General features: G+C 37.4%; 1 protein-coding gene across 11 annotated transcripts in view; it reads left to right on the top strand.

The window, feature by feature from the left end:
* CTNND2 (catenin delta 2) overlaps nt 1-21841 on the top strand; it is a 638012-nt gene that overhangs the window by 239315 nt on the left and 376856 nt on the right. For all 11 annotated transcript variants that reach the window (XM_077182185.1, XM_077182224.1, XM_077182172.1 and 8 more), the window contains one exon: nt 8872-8984. In XM_077182185.1, the coding sequence (XP_077038300.1) occupies nt 8872-8984 (113 nt within the window). The remainder of the gene's footprint in view (nt 1-8871; nt 8985-21841) is intronic.

Genomic DNA, 21841 nt, shown 5'->3' on the forward strand with positions numbered 1-21841 from the left:
GAAGTCCATGAATAAAATGCTGGAGAGGACTTCGGATCTCTAAGCATGTAGACAGGCTGGTCAAGAAGTTGTGTGTGTCACTGGTGTGCACATGTGCTGGTGTGTGCTCTGACAGCTCTGCAGCTATTGCTGGCATCTTGGCACACTGCCCAACAGAGCACAGATCTAATCAGATAAGAAAGGGGAACTGGAACCTGAGGATGTTGTCAGAACCAAAAAAGGCTTTCTTAATGCTTCAACATCTAGGATATTTTTTAGAAGTTTCACATTTTGTGACCATGTTGTACAACTTCCTTTGCTTTTCACACTTCTTTAAACTATACAAATATATGTATAATAAAGCATCTTCCATCTTCAATAAAATGACTGCTGATATGTACTGGAAAATCAAGGTAAAAATCCGTCAGTCCACAGTTTTGTCTTGTATATTAGATTTGCTGAAAATCTAATAGTCAGGCTTCAAGAGCTGCTACTGTAAATGGAATTACCTTTTTCCACTTAGACATATGGTTGGACAGCTAGAAGTAAATGAGAATTACAAGCTCAGGCCAATGTAAGACTGAGGAGTCAGAGTCTGTTACTAACCTGCAGCCCTACTTCTCTTGCTCTCCTTGGCCTACCACTTTGATGATTTGTTTTGCTCTCACATTGAGCTTTATGAATAAACAGTAAGCCGTAAAGCAGGTCAAAGTTAGTAAGGTAGAAAGTCAATTTTATCTAACATCCTCCTTGAATTGCTGCTGCAGAGGGTAGAGAAGCGCAGCACTTACATTAGAAAGCTCATAGTAGTCCTAATCCTGTCCTAACACTCTGAAGTTTTTACTTAGAGTTTATTGCTTTATGGATAGAAGTTATTTGCATGGCAGGAAGTGGAATAGCACGGCAATCATGGTGGGTGATGAACCATTGGGAGTGTTGGCAAGGGATGTAAAAACTAATGAGAAGAAGAAAAGAGTTAGCTTAAAGACTGAAGCTGAAGATAAAACAGAGAAGTAAAAATGGGATAAAAAAGGACCATTTGAAATTTTAAAAACTTTGGTGATTATGTTGGAAAAGAAATAATGCAATTTCCCTAGGAACAGAAGTCCAGGCAGTTGGGCAATGTGCCTTCAGAGAGCAAGGCCTGCCTGCAATTCACAGAGGAACAGGGCAGTATGCCTGGAGAGCTAAAACAATGCCATGGAATGCAATTGTCACTATATTTGTATGAGAATCCTAAACATAGAAAATAAAATAGGGCCCTATTTCTATAAAAGTTGTTAAAGGCATAAAAGGGACTTCTTTGAAGTAATCCTACATGAAAATGAAGGAATAGTTTATTTTTAAACACTGTAATCAGCCAAACTAGTTCTTTGTCCCATAAATAATCCATATGCATAATAGCCTACATGCCATGCTAATCTCTTGTAAAGAAGCATGGAATGACTAAAACAGTCAAATCAGGTGGAGGAATAAGCTAGAGAAATTCAGGCTGATAAAATACAAGCATTTACATCAAGTGAAATATGTCTGTATCTAATCATCATGATCAGGGAGTTTGGTAACCTCTGATCTAATCAATAACCTTGGTATAAAGACTTGAAAAAAATATTCAGAGCTCATCAGTTCTAGGATCATGGAGGAAATAGGTTAAAAGAGACTCTGGAGGTCTGCTCCAAGCAAGTCTAGCTTCAGTGTTAGATCAGATGTCAAGATGGATTTTGAAATCTCCAAGAATGGCCATTTTATGTGTACCAGTACACCTGTTCCAGTGTTTCACTACCCTTAATTTTTTGTTTGGTTTTGGATTTTTTTTTAATTACTGTTTTTGTTGCTTGTGTTTGTTCTTTTACCTCTTGTTCAGTTAGAATTTACTTCATTGCAGCTTGTCACTGTTGCCTGTGTCTCCTTGCTGCGTATGTCTGGCAAGAGCCTGGTGATGTGTTCACTATAATTGCCTTAAAGAAGTGAAAGTCTGTGACAGCCAAGCTACAGGCTGGGGGCAGAGCATCTGGAAAGCTGCCCAGCAGAGAAGGACCTGGGGGTGTTGAACATGAGCCAGCTTGTGCCCAGGTGGCCAAGAAGTCAAATGCATCCTGGCCTGTGCTAGCAATAGTGTGGTCAGCAGGAGCAGGGCAGTGATTGTCCTCTTGTACTCACCACTGGTGAGGGCACACCTCAAATCCTGTGTTCAGTTCTGGGCCACTCCCTGCAAGAATGACATTGAGGGGCTGTAGTGTGTCCAGAGGAGGGCAGCAGCACTGGTCAGGGGTCTGGAGGGTCAGTTGTATGAGGAGTGGCTGAGGGAGCTGGGGTTGTTTAGGCTGGAGAAAAGGATACTCAGGGGTGACCTTGTTGCTCTCTACAAATGCCTGACAGGAGGGTGTTGCAAGGTGAGGAGTCACCTCACCAGTCTCTTCTGGTATCAGAAGTCATCGGTCTCTTCTTCCAGGCAGCTGGTGAGAGGACAAGGGCACAACAGTCTCAAACTGTGCCAGGGCAGGTTTAGGTTGGGCATCAGAATTAATTTTTTCTCTGACAGGGTTGTTCAGCATTGGAACAGAGTCATCCCTGGAAGAGTTCAAGAAACGACTGGATGTGTCACTTAGTTCTGTGGTCTAGTTGACAGGGCAGTATTTGGTCAAAGGTTGGACTTTTAATCTTGGAGGTCTTTTCCAGCCTTGGAGATTCTATAAAATACGTCCTCCCTAGATGGTCTCTTCTCCATGCTAAACAAACCAAATTCTTCCACTTCTGGTTGTACAATGTGTGCATTTATCTTCTGATCATTTTTGTGGCCCTCTGGTGATCTTGCTTCAAAATCTCGTCATGTCTTGTCCTGGTGGCCCAAAGCCAACCACTGTACTCAAGATGCAGTTTAAGGAGTAGCAAATAAAAGGGAATAATTAGTTCAATTGTTTCCTTGTTCTGCTAAGGGCTCTCTTGTTAGTGCAGTTCAATGAGGGGTTGGCCATTGTCACCACAGGAATGCACTGCTAAGTCATAACTTTGTGTCTGCTACACCCCCAGGTCCTTCCTGGGGAGAGGCTGTACTGTTACATGGCATTCCATCCTCTCTGCAGGACTGTTTGTTTTTCTTTTATCAGCTTCATGACACTCTTGTCGGCCTATTCTTCCAGCTTGTCAGAGTTCCTCTGAATGGTAGTCCTGCCCTTCAGTGTATGAATTGCTTCCTTCAGGTTGGTTACCTGGAAACTTGGACTTCCTTATGGGTGCAGGCATCTTTCCACTAAGATTCTGCAAGAACATACATACCCACCACTGAGTTTCTGAATCTGCTGCCTCTCTGCTTACATAATTACCTTTCTGTGAGCTTTTTCCCTCACCCCACGTTATTCACTACAATGGAAGCAGGAAACAATCCCGTGAAAAAGGATAAGAACAGAACAAATGAAAATGCAGACCAACAATGGAGAGTGTAGAGAATGTGAAAGGTATTGATTGGTACATTCTAAAGCCCAGTTTCAAAGCTTTTGAACAACCTTTAGTGTCAGATGTTTAGGGGCATTGCTAGTGGTGTTTTTTTCCTGTTTTGAAAGCATGAAGACACTCTGTTTTCCTTCTATTTACAGGATGGGTTGTCAGGTCTGGTTTATGTCTGATGATATCTGTCCCTATGTTTCTGCCAAGTTAGACTTTCCTGGGTTTTGCTGTTTTCCTTAGGAAGTATGTACTCCAGATTTGCTGCTCATGTGTGGTTGGTACTGTAGGTTAAAAATAGTTTGTTACCAACATGGCTCTGAGAAGTGGCATTCAGTAGAATGTACAGATGTGGAGTATATGGAATTGTGCATGATGTTATAGGATGTGCCTAGGAATATTCACGTATTTGTGATGTTAATTGAGGTAAATTTTTTCTTGTTTAACAGGTTACAAAAAGGTAGAGCCAATGCTGTATACTTTTACAGCCTGTGTACTTTTTGAAGTTCTGTGGTTTCTAACATATTCCTCTGATAGACTTCAATCCCAGAGACAATTTATTTGTTTGTGTAGCTGTAATCAGGTTTCCTGTATTCATCTCACCAGGGATTCCTACCCTGGATTATCAGTGCTGTTATTTGTCTGTATTTCAAGATTCAAATGATCACCAGTGCCCCAATTAGGTTTTGTATAGCATATTTGCAATCAAAAGCTAGACACTTCTCCTTTTTTAATGTCATGACCTAAAGATTCTTAGGAACCCAATAATTTTGCAAGCCTCTTGTGCCTAAATTTAGATTTTTTAAGGATTTTTTGTTGGTGGTTTTTTTTTTTTAGCTGCTTTTTACTGTAACTACTGATTTTGCTGTCTTTTGCTTAGCATTGATACACATCTCTTTGTGGAAGGATTGAAGGATTACATTAAGATTGTAAAGGACAAAGTAAAACAAGATCAACTCCAAATACCAGCCAAATTTCTTTTACCCTATTTTGCCCTTCCCAACATTCAAATGGGTCTATACAGCAGATGGCCCATCAGATGTAAAGCATAAAACATAACAAAATACCCTCTGGTTTGGTGTGCCCTGAGCTCAGGAGTTCCTGAGTTGTCCAAAGGCTGTGAAGATTTCTTCTTGCTTGTTCATTGTTTGGACCACTGTGAAATGTTATGATCTGACTCAAGTCTTATATTGTGCTTGAAGCTTTGGTGGCTGCAGAGGATAGATAAAATACAAAACTCATGCTGATAATGAAAGTACATTGAATTGCTATCTATGGAATAATGAATTATTTTTACAAAATAAACCCCACCATGTTTGTGGACAAATACCATTTTTAAAACATAAATTACTTCAGGCCCTAGCAGGTAAATACTTTGTATCACTTCAAAACAATTTGATAAGGTTATCATGAAGTTCCTCCCTTTCCAAGATGCTCTCTTGAGTGGTTTCTCTGGATTACTCAAATCATTATCTCTGATCTCTGGTGGCTTCCCGCTCCCACACCCCCTCCTGGTGCCAAGTGCCAGGACTGCCATGCTGGTCACTGCACTTTGTAGTGCCTTTGTGTGGGCACTTGCTTTGGCATTATTGCCCTTTGCAGCACAGTCCTTGAGGCTGCTCTCGACATGTTATTATGTAAATTAATTTTGATGTTGCATTGTAGTTTCTGCTGTTCTTCATTCTGCAATTGTCTTGACAACAGATTTGCATAATCAGTGAGTAGGAATTTGTTTTTAATTTTGATGTTCTGATTAGCTTGATTCAGAGAAATAATAGAAAGTTGTGAAGATAACACAACATGGCATGAACTGGTGAGAATGATTGTAAACACAACAAATAATACAAATGATGGAGTCAGGTTCAGTGATTATTTTTATAAAATGTAAGCAAACGCTATTTCTGGTTTCTGTCTACTTGCACTATGACAGCTGCTTGAAATCTAAACATATGGATTTATTCAAATATTAGTCACTCTCACTGCTTCCCAAGCAAAGACAAGGAAGCTTATTAATTTGTTTTCTGCCAGGATTTCTTGATATGGAGGGAAAACAGATTCACAAATCGTACTTGAATTCTTCTTTCCTTTTTTCAGTCCAAAGGCAACCCTGTGGACCTGCACCTTTTTCATGGGCATGAGGGAATACCAAAGAAAACTGCTTATTAAATTCAACGTAGAGGACAATTCTTGAAGTTATAATTGTTTGGTTCTGCACATATCCCACCTCCCCAACTTTTGTTTCCTTTCTTTCATTTCTAACTTCTGGTGGCACCTGACAGAAGATAATTAAGTAAGAAATAGTAGCAATTAAAAAGCTAGTAGTGAAGTTCCTGTTCATGTTTTCTTGCCATTTTCATGTGTTAGAAACCCAAGGCTATTTCTTTCTTAAGTGATCAAGTACATCTTTGCTTCCTGCTTGAGGAGTAACATAGATACAACTGCCCTTTTCTAATCATCTCTGCAGGGCAGGACTTAAATTATGTGGGCAGTGAAACCAGAAAACATCAATTTGTACGTCTTAAGAACAGAAGAGTTTCCTCAATGAGGAACCAGGGAGAGAGAGAATGAGAAAAACTCCTTAAACCAATCAATTTAGGGCATTTGCTGGAGTAGCACTTTGTGTAATAGGACTGAAAGAGATTTAGTGGAGGATGAGTCATGAAACACGCTAGGAAATGAAAGAAAGATGGAAGGCAGAAGAGAACAGAAAGCTGTAAGTAGGAAAAAAAAAAGACAGAGTGAAGAGTAGAAAAGTATGTTTTAGAGACTAGAATAATGAGAAAAAAAAACTTCTGAGGACAAAGTAATCTTAGCTAAAGGGTATTTGTTGAGGAAATGCAGAAGTTTCTGGAAATGTTGTCAATCAGAGTAATTAACTGAAGGAATAGAAAGCATAGAAAAGTATGAGAAGACATACAATCCAGAGAGCTGAAGAAAGGAAAAAAAAGCAGAATAATACTGCTTTTGAGGTATTTCTGTAAAATAGGATTGAGGCATTTCTGTATTTAGTTGGCTTAGGATAGCATGAACAAAAGGGAGAAACTAGAGAACCATCGTTTGCACCCCTATTAGACTTAAAGAGCACAAGGAACTGAACTTTTTTTGTCTAGGAAAAGGCAAGTGGACAACATGGAGAGTGTTGAGCATTTGTTCCTGAATTCTTGGTGCTTAACATTCTCTCAGCAGCATTGAGGGGACAGCTCCACCTCCTCACTGGGCAGGTAAGGCAAATGCCCATTCTGAGCCATGGCAAAGAGCACTCCTGACCTGCCTCACCTGGGATGGTGAGAGCTGAAGTGACTGGGTGAAAATCTATGCTAAGCACCTAAATTTGCATTGCTGAGATAGACTCAAGTGGCTTAAAAAATGTAGTGGCACAGAATAGCTGGTAAAAGTTCTGCTTGTATTTTGAAAGTAAACATAATGCTCAGCTAGATTTTCTTGGGTATTTTATTAGTATAATAATACTATCATAATTTCTCCAGCCTTACACACTTTGATTTAAGCATGCTGGCATGGCAAATACTGTACCACTTTGATTTTTCATTCTTCAACAATTTACTAATATTTCTAATAGAATCCTTTCTGCATTAAGGGTTTTATTTTATGCAAACAAGATCTGGATTTGAATAATAACTCTTGGAAAGCCGATAAACTGTCTCTTCAGCTTTTCAGGCAATTGATTCTTCTAGGTGAGAGAAATGCTCTTTGTGAAGGAGGCATATATGAAATAGATGATTATTGTCAGGTGATTTTTGTTAATCATATCTTCAGACAACAGTGAATAAGGTGTTGCTGTACACTACAAAAATGTGCAGAGAATATTATTAACTATTGATTGCTACAGCAGTGTTGACATTTAATGAACAGTGATGTTTTGTTCTTTACACCAATCTGACTTTCAGTGGTATTCTTGTACTCTGTATAGATTTGTTTGGAGTAATAAATTCACACTTAAGCAGGCTTTGTCACATAGTCAGTGGCCATTTAAGTATTCACTGGCTATTTCATGCTGAATATAACCTATGTAGATGTCCCCCTTTACTCATAGTGCAAGGCAGAAATTATTCCATGACAATAGCAAGGGAAACATAGGAGAGTGGTCCAGCTGGATTAAGCAGAATGATGATCAGTGAGTTCCTTCTTACATTTCAGTTATCATTTGCCTCATTTCAGAGATTTGAAAAATTTAAGGCCTTTATTTACCGTTGATTACTTGGTCAGAAGTTTTAGGTAGGACTTAGAATGAGCACTTACAAATCCTACTCTATTTCTGTCATTTCTTCCTTTCTCTCAAATATTAAGTCCTTCAATGTCCCTTGGTGGGCATAAGTCACGACTCCAGTAATTTCCAGTGCTGTTCTGCCCAGCAGGACTTTGCTGGGGAGTTATTCAAGGGACTCCCTCCCATACCTCTGAATTAAAGGGGAGTTGTTTTGGAAGAAAATAGAGGGAGAAAGTGATAATGGGTTCATTTGTGTGGATTGGATAAGGGAATTATTTAAGAAAGGGATTCTCAATATATTTCTCCTTGAGCCTTCAACAAACCTAAATAAAAGGGGCAGGGGAGATGTTTTTGTTTACCTGTGAAAATGATGAAATGTTACTGATCAAAATGAAAGGGCAGCAACACTTGACAAATTACAATAACCATAAAGTTGTTTAATTTTTTTATTTGATAAAACTAGTGCTACAATATGTGAGGAATGTAGCCCTTTGAGAAATGGTGGCGATTTTAATTATATTGGTTTTCTTTTTTTTTTTTTTAATAAAAAATAATCTTTTGTGTATAAAAAAGCCGCTTTATAAGTACCCTTATAAGCTCCGTGGATAAATCTTATCTGGTAGGACTGGTTTGGTTTCCTGGATAGAATAAAAGAAAATAAATTAAATTAGTGGTAGGAATTTAAGCACAGCTTTTGTCCAAAACTACTTGAGTTTCTCTTCTGCACATCATTAACTGCAGAAATTAAGTTGTGCTCAGGGCCTATCAACACACCTTCCATTTAGTTTATTTCACTGGTGTACACTGTGACGGTTATCTTTTTAAGTGCAGAAACTTAAATTAGATTATCCACAGAACTTAGCATCTTTTTTAATCAGTAACACAAATTGTACTTAATTGTGATCATACTTAGGTCAGTTTGCTAAGATCTCTGTGTTACTGAGAGATCTGCATGAACTCTGTAAGTGAAATTATTTAATATAGTTACAATTTCCTTTCCTGATAAACAGTCTTATTCTATGACATGCATCGTTAGGACAAATGAAGGAACAAGTAGGTGTCACCACAAAAATGTGAACTTTGAATGTGTTAAAAAAAGAAAAAAAGGAAGCTTTGTTATAAGATATTAAGCTAATAATTCTTGCACAAATTGCATTTTTATGTGCTGAAATTCCTTCTTAATCTCAAGAGAAGTCAAAGCAAATTGTTTAAATTATTGTTTTCAGGAACTGCAGTTTGAGAGACTGACTCGAGAACTTGAGGCTGAACGTCAGATTGTGGCGAGCCAACTGGAGAGATGTAAGCTTGGATCAGAAACTGGAAGCATGAGCAGCATTAGGTAATGTACAAATTGTTGATTTCTTTATAATTGGTAAGCATTTCTGCTGTTAGGAATTATCACAAGAACAAGTTTGATTTTTTTAAATAAAAATCATATACACTTGGGAGCGTGAGATTTTAGTGGAGTTTGAAAATTTGCATTATGACCTGCTTTTTAAAAAAGAAAATTTCCTGCAATTTTGTATCTTCTTTGTTCAGCGATAAAATAGTAGTCTTATTTGGAATTCATTGATTTGCTGGAGCTTGAATGGATTATCAGCAACTTATTTCCACCACCAATACTGCTGTAATTTTCAGTTGAAGACTTTTAGCTTCCTACTTGCAGAGATTGATAAGTTTTGTGAACCTGTTTAACCATAATTTTATCATTCAAGGTATTAAAAGGTTTGGAATGAATCATGTAAAGGTGCTGACCTGTCTTCAAAATGTCAGATGTATTTTATATCTTCATGAGGAGATAGAAGTCCCTCTCTTTGTTTAAACATTGGTTTACTTTAAGAAATTCTTCTGGTACATTGTTTGGAGGATGATAAGTTTATTTAAGAAATTGTAACAAAAGGAAACTGGTCTCTTGGTGAATTTCATGGAAGTGAAGACTTTGCATTTTTTAGCTTCTCAATTAGTGTGTTTCTTTGTTTTCTCAGTGAACCTAATAAATGGAAGGTGATGGTACTTGAGTTTCAAGAATTGAGGATTGTATAGGCATGTGTTCTTTTTTTTTATCAGTGGAAATATGAATAGATAATATTAAGTATAACATGGCAAGCTCAGTGCAAAATTTTATGTGATAATAGTAGCAAAAATTTACAAAAAACATTGATCACTTCCTCAGTTTAAGCAATTCAAACTACCCTTCAATCAAGTGAAATGAGTGATTTTTCCATAAGAAGTAACTATTCAGTAGAATGCCAAAGATGTAACAAAAATATGGAATGCAAGTTTGCTTAAAAATGGCAGAAGTCAGAAGAGTCTTTGACAAATTCAGCAGAAGCTGTACGTGAAGTTGACTTAAATGTATCATTCTTAATAAATCAGGTGAGAATTAACTCCTTAAGATAAACTCTTATATCATGTCACCATCTAGACTTGTTAACATTAGAGAAAGTTAGTTACTTAAAGTTATTTAAGCATGGCCTATATTGGCATGTCAAGTTTGCTTCTCTAGCACTTTAAATTTTAATTTAAAAATGGTTTGACTGAATTTCAAGAAAGTTATCTGAAATATGTTTGAGTAATACTGAGGTATGTTTAAATAATGCTGTTATTTTAGTATTACTCCAGTCAGTGGTATGAAGGTTGGGAAATTTCTTGCTGTGCAGGAGATGTTTCCTTGGTGAATTTTTTTCTTATTGATAAATTTATACTTTTGAGTTATCAGTGATATCAAGGTCAGATGACTTGGAATGTGTTCTGAGACTCCAGTTATTCCAGAAGTTTAATAATTGGACTGCTAGTCTGTCTGTGAATAACAGAAGAATAACGGAATAGTAGAACAGAAGAGATTTTAAGCAAATTTTTGATATCTGTAATTGGCCTTGAGATGTTTTACATATGCAGTTTCTAGCATTTAAACTAAATACATATTAAGAAATACCCAAAATACTGTTTTATAGAAAATAACATTGAAAGCTTACAGTTAGATAGCTGTCCTTTGACTTGGCAAGTGATGTGAAGACGAAATAAATAATAATCTAATATTGTTTTTGTTGGGTTGTTGTTTATCCCATATGTATTAAATGAGTAATCTTCTCTCCAAAAAATTCTAAATCCTCACTAGAGGGGCTTAGAACTAATACAAATACAAAATGCAGTCAGGTATCTTTCTGACTGCTGTGCTGATTTTCCAGTGGTCATTCAGATTTGAGAAAGTTTCTTTAGCATTGTATTCTTTGACATATACTTCATCTATAGTCATTTTTTAGGGGACTGGGGACTGTGGTCAATAGGAATTTTGCTAAAAAGGACTTGAGTGCATTCTTTTCAGGAACAGGTACTTGGATGTGAACCAAAGGCAGAATCAGTCGCTTCTGATAAAACTGAATAAAATGCTTAGACCACGAGTTAGGACAAAATTTGTGAACTCTTCCCTTCCCCAGTTTCCCTGATGGCAGATACTTACTCAGCCTGCTGAGTATTAAAATTTCATGATACATGCCATAAGGAGACAAGTCATGTTGTGTGCTGCTCCATTCCTCTGGCTGAAGTGCTTATTCCTTCTGGGCCAGATCTGTCGTCTGTCACTCCTTTTGGTATTGGGGGGGGAATTGGATGCCAGCATATCTTTAGAGTTCTTAAGTCTCTGATAATTTTAAGCATATATTAAAGAAATGTACTGTTAGCAAATCCTTAAGACTTTAGGTTACTAGTTCATAGTCTTTATCACTGTTTATCACTGTTTTGAGCAGTTTATTTGGGTTTTTGTTGTTTTGGGGTTTTTTTTGAAAAATCTCTAGTGTTTGAACTGAGGAACATAGCTCAAGCCTAGCCGACTTTTCTTCTTTGAACACAGCATTTGCAAATTGGTCAGGCAAGAGACTTTTTCTCAACTGAATTTCTACTTACTACTGAAATTGGTAGAAGTGATGTGCCATTTGTTATTGAAAGTCTCTTGAATAGACTGGCATTTGTGCCTGAGTGCCTGAAGCAATATGCTGAAGTTTCTGTATCTTACAAGCAGGAAAAATACAATCTAATAAATTGAATAGCATGGAAAACATACCTGCTTTATGAATGCTTTTTTTCAGTAAGGTTTTCTCCTTTAGAAATGCCTATGTTATTCACACTTTATTACTAGGAAAATTATGTTTTCCTTAGATACAATTTTTGCAAATTCACTGAAAACAAAAGTACAGCAAATCTAATTGATAAACATATAAGATCCCTAATTTCAAGAACGTTGACGAAATAGCTGGGATGCATTGTGACATAAGCAGACAGCTGCTGCTGCGTTGGTCAAGTAAATAAAATTGTAAATTATACAGTTTTCCTGTACAGCTGTCAGTGTTCTATCTAATTTAGGCTACTTGTTGTGAAGGGATATATGGTAGTCTTTTTAGAGATTTAAAGATTGTCAAATCCAGTAGCCTCATGAGAGGCGAGCCTGCTGGAACCTAGACCTGCACAGACTGGAGAAATGGCCTGAATGGAACCTTATCAAGTTGAAATTCATAAATGGTTTGCAAATGCATCTGGGATGGAGTATCCCCTTGTTACAACACAGCCAGGGATAGAAAACAGCCTTGCAGGAAAAGACCTTCAGGACTTTAGAGGTCTTTTCCAATCTAAATGATTCTCTGAATTACTGTGATACTTACTTGGGGATTCTCTGAGTCAGCAGTGTGTCCTTGCAGCAAGAGCCAGCTGCACCTTGGGCTGCTGCAGCAAAAGTGTAGCCAACAGATCAGGACAGGTGATTCATCCCTTCTGTTTGAAGGGATACATCTTGAGTGCCCTATCCAGTTTTGGGCATCCCTCTATAGGAAAGAGATCATCATGCTGGAGCAGGTTCTGTGCAGGGCTGCCTGGAAGGCAGGTGGCTGGAGAGCACCTGGGGAGTGAAATGAGGCAGAGGAAACAAGGGGTTTTAACTACAAGAGAAGGGTCAGGAGGGGCCAGCTTCTGATTGCAACCAGGTGAAGGAAGGATGTAGAGAAGACAGGCAAGAGTGTTCTCAGAGGTGCATTGGGTAGAATGATAGGTGACAGATGGAAGTTGGAACACAGAACATTCTAAATAGTTGTAAGGTGTTTTTCAGAATGAATTTGGTTAAACATTATCACAGGTTGCACTGATAAATTCTAGCGTTTCCATCTGTAGAAATAATAAGGACTTTCTGTTCCCACCTAAATTTTCCTGTGTTTTTTATTACTATTTCTTCATAAATCCTGGGAATAGAATTATATTAGTATTCCAGTATTCTTTTTTTCCCATAAAATGACAGGCTCCCCAGGGAACTGGTCATAGCATCAAGGCTGCCAGAATGAAGGAAGAATTTAGATAAGCCAGGCACATGGTCAGATTCTTGGGGCTGTCCTGTGCAGCACCAGGAATTTATGATCTTTGTGGGTCCCTTTTGACTCAGGATATTCTATGATTCTATTCAAGTATTTCAGAAAAAAAATCCCTCTCTTACCTGAACTGGTGAATGTGTTTGCTTTTGCCTGTGAATGTGGGTGAAAATAAGAATATAGGTACTAAAACAAAGTTGAAAAATATATGGTTAGTATGGATTCTGGAGCAAAATATGAGCCAAAAGACAAAGATATGTTTGTCATATTATGAGGACAGAACAGGGGTTTTTTAATGCATAGTTTGATCAACAGTCCTGTGTAAAAAACACTGCAGCTTTCAAGTGAAATTTCTACACCATCATACATATTAAACATACATTTCAATACATATTAGAAAATAGTTTAGCCTGCATTGTGGTTCTTTGTCAACTCAAAATTTATCAGTTAAATGTGTTCAATTGTTTCACATTGGTTTGCTTACAGAAATATCTCCAAATGCTACTGGAAAGCTTCTAACTTGAAAACAAAAATTTAAAAATCCTTTAAATTAAATGTAAATTAGAAAGCTAACTTTTAAAAAGAAAAAAAAATCAACAATTATTGCAGAGCAGAATTAAAAAGGATCAGTATTTTATCATTAGCTATGAAAATGCCAATTATAATGTTTGTACTTATTTTTTAAAAACAAGCCAATAGCATGGCTATTTTTACCAGGATTTTTAAAAGTGATGTTCTTTAAAGAGGTGGGCATTTCACCAGTGGGAAGAGAAGATTTTACTAAACTTTTGTCAGCAAATGCTGTAGCTTAAAATTAATCTCATTCTGTAATGTGTGTTTGCTTAGTAGTTCAGAAGCTGAATAAGCTTTAAGGTTTTTCACACACTGTTATTCATCATTGTGGATTGTGTAAAGCTTAACAATTCATACTTGGATGAACTTTTGTCAACTGAATTAATAAAAAAGTTTATCTAAAATAAAATTTAAAATGGCAATAAAAGCATGCAGGTTTTTGAAAATGTAAGATTCTGAAAATACTAGTCACAAATTCTATAAGTCAGAATTAATTAGCTGTGATAAGATAACATTTTGTAGGGGGTTTTCTGTTGTGTCTTTCTCCTCCCGCCTTTATCTCACAGTGATTTTATGTTGCTATACGCGACCAGGTCAGGTAGAACCTTTCAAAAAGATGCAGATTGCTCTACTCCTGAAGAGAGTTTTGTAAATGTTAAGCATGGTACTATCAGATGTATTTCTAGATCTTGTGCAAAGCTTTGTGTGGGCTTGTGATAAAGCAGAACATCCTAGTAAAAATATGTTGTGGGTTTCAAGGTAGAAGAGATTAAAAACATCCTACCATTCTTTGCTAGGAAACCTAGTTTTGGTTATAATGCGGTTAAGCCGGAATGGAAATGAAGTTAGCTGGAAGGAAGCATTCAATTAGAACAAAACAATGGGGAAATGTGCATGAGTTTGTTGTACCAGAAGGTTTTCATTGAAGTGTTTGCATTATTTGAGTGAGTCCTGCGCTATCTCTGGAAGGCAGAGAATCCAAAAAAATACCTTTAAAAAACATCACTACTGCCAAAAAAAACCCTAAACAAAACAGTGAAATACAGAGGTTTTCTTAAAAAAATTTGAAAAGATGGTATTTTTCTTACATTCAGAATCCTTAAGGAGTTCATTTGTATTATCTCAGAAGAAAAGAAACTGAAGCAGCCTTTGTCAGACCATAATTTAGAATGAACAATGTGGGTTTAATGCTTGCCGCTTTTTAAAAGGTTGGTTTGATTTGTTTTGTTGTTTTGATGTTTGTTTTTTTCCCATGTCAGTTTTCAGCCTAGAGCTTGACTAAGTCATTGAGGGATTCTTCCCCACACCATTCATCTTTTCCAATAATCCACTGAGCTACCACAAAAAATGTTTGTGACTTTGTTGGGTTGCTAGGATTGCTAGCTGATGGTTGATAGTCACTGTGGTAATGTGTGCTCAGCTAGGTAATAGCTGGAATCCTTCTGAAAATAGCTGGAAGCACTTCTGAAAATTGGGCTACTGATTACCATGCCAAATCACAGAATTTAGGCACTACTCATGATGGGAAGGTGGAAGGGTGGGTGCTGATCTCTTCACCCTTGTGAGCAGTGGTAGGGCTCAAAACAACATGAAGCTCTGAGCCAGGGGAGGTTTAAGCTGGATATCAGGAAAAGGTTTTTCACCTGGAGTGTGGTTGGGCAGTGGAACAGGCTCCCTAGGGAAGTGGTCACAGCACCAGCCTGAGAGTTCAAGCAGTGTTTGGACAATGCTCTCAGGCACATGCTGTGACTCTTGGGGTGTCCTGCTCTGGGCCAGGAATCGGGAGACTCGATGATCCTTGTGGGTTGCTTCCAACTCAGCATATTCTATGTTTCTCTGATTGTGAAATCTTGGAAATCAGAATTTTGTGGAATACAATAAGTTGTCTACTGAAGTAGAGTGGGCAGATTCTGCTTGTTGTTGTAACTGTGTATCTAATTTCCAGGCCTAATTTCCTACACAGTTTGACATCAGATTGATGCTCCTGGTATTGTGTTTGCCACCACATATAAGAGTGTTTGAGTCAGAGAAAAGGTCAGGGTAATACTAAGGATAATATTTTCAATGCTTCAGTATCACCTTGTACTTGGTACCTCTTGATCTTTTGATTGTGAGACCTAGAGACCTGAAATGTGATGAACTCTGTATGCTATTAGGCTTGGTCAATAAATTAGTTTGAATCCACCAAGAGAAGAAGACTTGGAGAAAATGTTACTCTAGCAAATAAATTATGGCTGGAACAGTTGGTAAAATTAATACTGGTAATGTGCCTACTTAATTATGTTCTGAAGAATGACATTTTACTGGATTAAAGTATCAGATTTGTGATCTGATCATTCTAAACAATCTGATTTTAGATTAAGTTTGAGCTTGTTTGTACTCAGTTTATAGTATTTCCAGCATTGAAAGAAATGGTTTAAAAAATACTGAGATAAGGAATTGGTACAGGAGAAAAAAAATGAGATGAAGTCAAAGGTTGTCCAATTTTTTTTTTTTTTTTTGTATTTCAATTACTAGAATATTTGCAGCTTCTTTGTGCTGGTTATCCACAATGAGATATATCAAGAAAAAATTTATTAGATTAGTCCTGTTAGCCTCTGCCAAAAACGAACTGGTTTCGTAGTTTTGGAGCAGATAAGCTTCTGTTGCTGAAAGGCAAGTTTCCAGCATATCTTCAAACTATCATGTTTGGTGTCATTTTGTTTTTTAAAGTACATATTACTGCTGTAAAAGATATGGATCATATAATTCCCAGATAGATACACCCCTGAAGGCACAAGCTCCAACAGGACTTTTAAAACACCCTTTCTACAGATACTCTCCCTCTTTTTCTGCTTGCTGAATACCCTCCAGGGATGCCATCTCCATGAGAGGAGTAACACAGTAATATTCAGCATTGCCAAACTCATTACATTGGCATGTTAATGAAATCAAGTATTGGATTTTCATTTAATTTCATAAAGAGAAGATATGTCAGTAAGGATATGGACATTTTACTGCCCTAAGAAAGAGTCTTAAAGTCTGAAAGCCTTATGTGGGGCTGCCAATTGTCACTTAGATTCCCTCTCAAGCTTTTCATTATGTCCTCTGTTTTATTAATACAGAACATACAGGAATAATACAGGAAAAAAACCAGAATGACAACAGAAAAATTCTTTACATATCAACTTTTACTGATATGTGGGCCAGTGAAGACTGTACTTAATAGTAAATTCTCTACCTTAGTGTACTAAGTACATTTTGGTGTACTACTAAGTTATTTGAAAACTGATTTTTTTGCATTCACAATTTCAATGTTTTTTTGAAAGCCTGACACGTGGATATGGCTACTATGAAATATGCATGGAATTGCTGATCTTAGGAAATATATTGTTAATGTAAAACTTGGTTATGTCTTACAAAGTGAGGTTCTGTGTTCAGCCTGCTGTTCACAAGCTGTTTGTTGAAATATCAGGACACTTCAGTTTATCATAAAGGGTTGATAAGCACTGTAGTAGTTTGCCCAAGGACACAATAATAAAAACTATCATTTGAAACTAAAGGATATGTAGAAAATCTATCAAGAATGGGACACAAGTGACAAGTCTATTTCTCTGCAGCCCTTCTAGCTCTCCTTGCTGGGCACTGCTTTAATAATTTGACAACATTCTTTTTGTTCCTATCCTTCCTTATTGTATGTCAAAATGTTTTTGGATCGATTAGGAGGAAGACAAAATTGAGAATATACCGAGAGAAAGTGCCTTATTATTAAAAGTTCTTGAATATAGAGTGCTGGAAGGCGAGTTTGATAAAACTTCTCCAGGAATGCTCATTTTTAGTGCTTACTGCTTGTGAGTCAAAGGTACTAGATAGTGATTTTGTGATATCTTAGATGTAGAATACAGCTGAGAACAAATCCTGCAACATGGTGCCAGTAAATAAATGGCCATGGGCAATCGACATCAAACACTGAAACAGAATTAAGGTATCCAAGGTGCTTCAAGAAGTCAGTCCTGAGAAACTGTCGGCAGAGACCAAAGTGCTATCTGTCATCAAAGTTGCCTGCTGCTTTGTACAGAACCAAGATTTCAGTTCCTTATTTTGATAAGCTGCACCTTTCAGGTAGAGTATTTCCTTTCCAAAATGCACAGACTGAGATTTTGAAGGGAATTTCAGCTAAGCAACTTTCTTGCTGTTTTTATAAATTTGCACTAAAAGCAAATTATCAGAGGAATTAAGCATACCTTTGCACAGAGGTATGGAGATAATTCCCTATTTTCCTACAGTTCTTTTTGTTTTCTACCTAATGTGGCATATGATGGGGTAGAATACTGGAGCTTGGAGGGAAGTCTCTTCAGTGTTGTTCCATCCTTCCTTCCATGTTGCCATAGGTGTCCCATGAGTGCAGTGGCAAGAGGTTAAGAAGTAGATTTCCAGCTGTATTTAACATCCCAGTTAATGCATATATGGGGGGAAGTTAGAGGGGAGGAACCTTTGTTCAAAATGTGGATGAAGTGTCTGGTAGAATGCAGATTCAGTCTATAAAGTGTAGATTGCTCAAAATTGGAGACTTGAGAAGTGAAGAGTGGGTTGAAGAAGGATGATGAAAAAACAGGAGCAGAGAAGAGCAGAAGAGGTGGCTAAGGCAGAGGAGTCAGGGAGCTGTGTTCTTTCCTTACAGCTGGAGGATCAAAGACTAAAGTTGAAAATACCCTTTTATCCTGGCTACTCAGTCTGAGAAATCTCAGAGTAATTGCTGAAGCAATCTACTGGCTTCACTTGCTGCTATAAGCAGTCATCACATCTGTGCATGGGTTCCTGATCTGGTTATTAGGATCCCTGCATGTCTGGAAGGCTGTACACAGAAATAAGAAGCGAAGAATACCTGACAGGGTTTCAAAATGATCTTTCCATTAGCAGCATTAGGCAGCAGAACAATTCCACAGGTACAATTCCACTGGATTGCCTTCAGCTGTTACAAGGAGATAGATAGTTCTCTTCCTAATGCACATTTTGCAAGTTATGAAATCTATTGGTGCTGTAAACAACAGTGTCCCTCTAGACAAGCATGACTTATCCCTCAAGCACTTTAGAAATGAAGTGGTCATGAAACAGAAGTTGTGTAACAATGCATTTGTACAAGGACTAAGTCAAAATGCAACTAGCTGAAGGTGTCCCAGAATTCCACCTATACCTTTTCTTCCTGTGTGTGTTTCACCAGTAAAAACAAAGCCTGTCTTAGTGCTTTCTTGAGGGAAAAAAAAAAAGTCTGATGTTGAGTTTCAAAGAAATATTTCAAAGAACTTTTGCAGTCAGGCATGGTAATTTCTCTCCCTTTACCACCCCTACCTTCTGCTTCTCACCATCTGACCTTGTGTAGACAACCTTGACTTATGTCTTGAGCATCCACTCTTCTGATATCTTTTTTCTTCAACCCTGCCTAAATTTAAATTCCACCTAAATCACTAGACACTGTAATTTGACAAAATAAAGCTGTTACCTCATGCTCTCAGTACTTCCTTGCTTTGGCAAGTCCTGCTCACCTTTCAGTGCAGATACGGGAACAGTTACTAAAGGTCCCAGCCAAACCCTCATCCTGGTTACTTTATCTGTCCCCAGCAAGTTATTTTTTCTATTAAGGTGGCTTTTTTTGGGTTCTTGATTTTAATAAAAGCATAGTTGTTTTCCAATGCAATCTTAAGAAACTGATTTTCAATAGAAATGTATTGATGGAAGTTGCAGACTTCCCAGAAGTCACAGCTCTCAAAGATATACTCCTCTTGACAGTAGTAATTTCTGCAGTCAGAGCAAAAGTGGATCTTGTATCTTGCCATGGTAAAAAAAAAATTAATTTTGTTGTATTTAGCTGTAGTGTTTGATACAGCAAATTTTAAACTTACCAATTCACTTAGAAAACAATTTGGGGGTGGTTTTTTTTTGTGTTCTTTTATCCTAACTTTAGAAATTGACTGTTCTATTGCTCTTAATTATTAGGTATTCTCTCCTTGCTCATATGTGATAATTGGTCCCGATTATCCTTTTGCTGTCTGTATACTTTTCTGTTGGATTGACATGAACTTCTTAGTGATGCTGTTGCAACTGTGACTGTTCTGTAGTTGAAACTGAGCTATGCATCCTTTGATACTCAAGTACTTTGACTACCAGAAGGGCTCAGGAAGTATTACTAGTATATTTAGTTGAATTCCGTGAAAGGCATGAATGAACACAGTTCTGTTCCACTGGCATCTCAGAACTGGATAGCAGTGTACTTTGAATGGCTAAGTTTAGATGCTTTCTAGGCATGTTGCCACTTCAGCAGTTAAGGAATATTTTATAGACTTTATTACGTTAAACTTAGAGGAGCTTTTAAATCTCTCATGCTTTCAGCTCATAGATGTACTCTCAGCTATTGCTAATTGTGAATAAATACTGTGCTTCCTGCTGGCTTTCCTTTACTCCTTCCATTTTATCCTTGTTCTCTACCCTGCTTGTTTGTACAAACAAACAGTGAAAAAACCCAAAGACCAAAACGAACCAAACAAAAAAAAACCCAAAAAAACCCAAAACCAAGCAAAAACGCAAAACTTTTGCACGCGTCAACTCACTGCTTCTTTACTCTCTATAGAGCAATATACTCCAACTCCCCAGGTATAGAGAAGGAAAATTTAGTACAAATGTTGCATTTATGTTTGTTCTATTATCTTAACTAGATCAAGATTATATACCTGTATTTTCATTTAAATCTACTTTCTGAATTTTTTCTTGAAAGTCTTCAACATGCGTATTATCACAAAGCTGGCTTAGTGAGTGCAGCTGCAATAGAATTCATATTGAACTGAATACAGTGTGAAGTTTGTCTAATTTCAAATATCCTATGAAAGTTACCTTAAATGTTCCCCATACAGCTATTGACTTTATTGACTTATTCATGAATGGCTAGCAGGAGCCAGTGGTTAACCTGAAAAGAATGTCTTTAGCTTGGATAAGAATGCTTTCTTCAAAGCTTATCAGAAAAAGCATTAAAATAAATTAAAGGACACCAGTTGTTGGTAGAAAAGTTTTAGTTTCAGGAGGACTTCAACGAGCTTCACAGCAATGGCATTCCTCCCTCCACTAGTGAATCCACACTTTCAAGAGGATTAACTTGGTAGTAGGTAGGTTCTATGGATTCTGGCCAGTATTTCCAGGCTCCCTTCTGGGTTTGAGCACTGCTCTCCAAACCTATTTGTTAATGAACCCCTATCAGTAAAACATTTTTGAGCATGGACCCACAATATATGGTTATTTATTTATCCTTTGCATTTATGTCCTATTGTATTAATATATTATGAACCTTATGAACCAGAAATTAAAAAAATATGGGATAAAAATGAAGTAAACACAATTAAAAAAAAATGTTTCTTTTATGTACTGATGGTACAAAAAGAATTTTTTCCTGCACTCCAGCAACTTGTCTTGTGGAATGCCTGGAGTATCTGCATCCCACTTTGGAGAGTGCTGGGATGGAGGACTAATCTCACAGTGGTAATAACCTTTCTGCTTAAGAGTCTGATCGAAGCCTTTTAGAAGCAGTCCTGCTTTAGGTCAGGCTCTGCAAGAAGGGTGTGCAAGACAGTAGTGTTGGCAAGATAAGCAAGGGAGCTGTAGATGGGCAGATGTGAGTTTCCCCCTCACTAAACCATCTGAGAGCTGCAGTCCTCCTTTAACAGTATCAGGCACTGTGTAGGGAATGCAGAAACAGCAGCAACAACTACATCAAAGTTGTAGTTTTCTTCTTCTCCCCCTTCTTTCACTGCCTTTTCCCCCCATTCTTGCAGTGTGAAAAAGAGATGTCATTAATATTTTAATTTTTGGCCTAGGTTATGGGTTTACTGAATAATATGTACAGTTATCTTAACAGTAGGTTCATGCCACACGTGGTGTAGTTCCCAGTACCTAAGGGATCTTGTCCTTAAAGGCATGTATTGCCTGTACTGGGATAAGTTCCCTTCTGTAAGCTGAGGCATGTATAGTTGGGGAACTATTATGCCATTCCTTTTCACTTTTATATCACTCATGAATAAATTTGTTTATTCTAAATACCAGTTGTAAGTAGTATTTCAATCTAAACCCATTTCAACCACTTCAAGCTAACACAGGAACAGCATTTCAGGACCATCGATCGACAGTGTTAGTCTATATGGTGCCACTTTTAGTCAGAACACCAGACTAGTAGATAGAGAGCATTACAAGAATTTTCTTTATTACACTCATAGGACCCATTCAGTTATAATCAGTGCTTTGTAGTTCAGCTATC

Source organism: Agelaius phoeniceus, chromosome 1 (assembly GCF_051311805.1).
Source record: "Agelaius phoeniceus isolate bAgePho1 chromosome 1, bAgePho1.hap1, whole genome shotgun sequence".
Lineage (NCBI taxonomy): Eukaryota > Metazoa > Chordata > Aves > Passeriformes > Icteridae > Agelaius > Agelaius phoeniceus.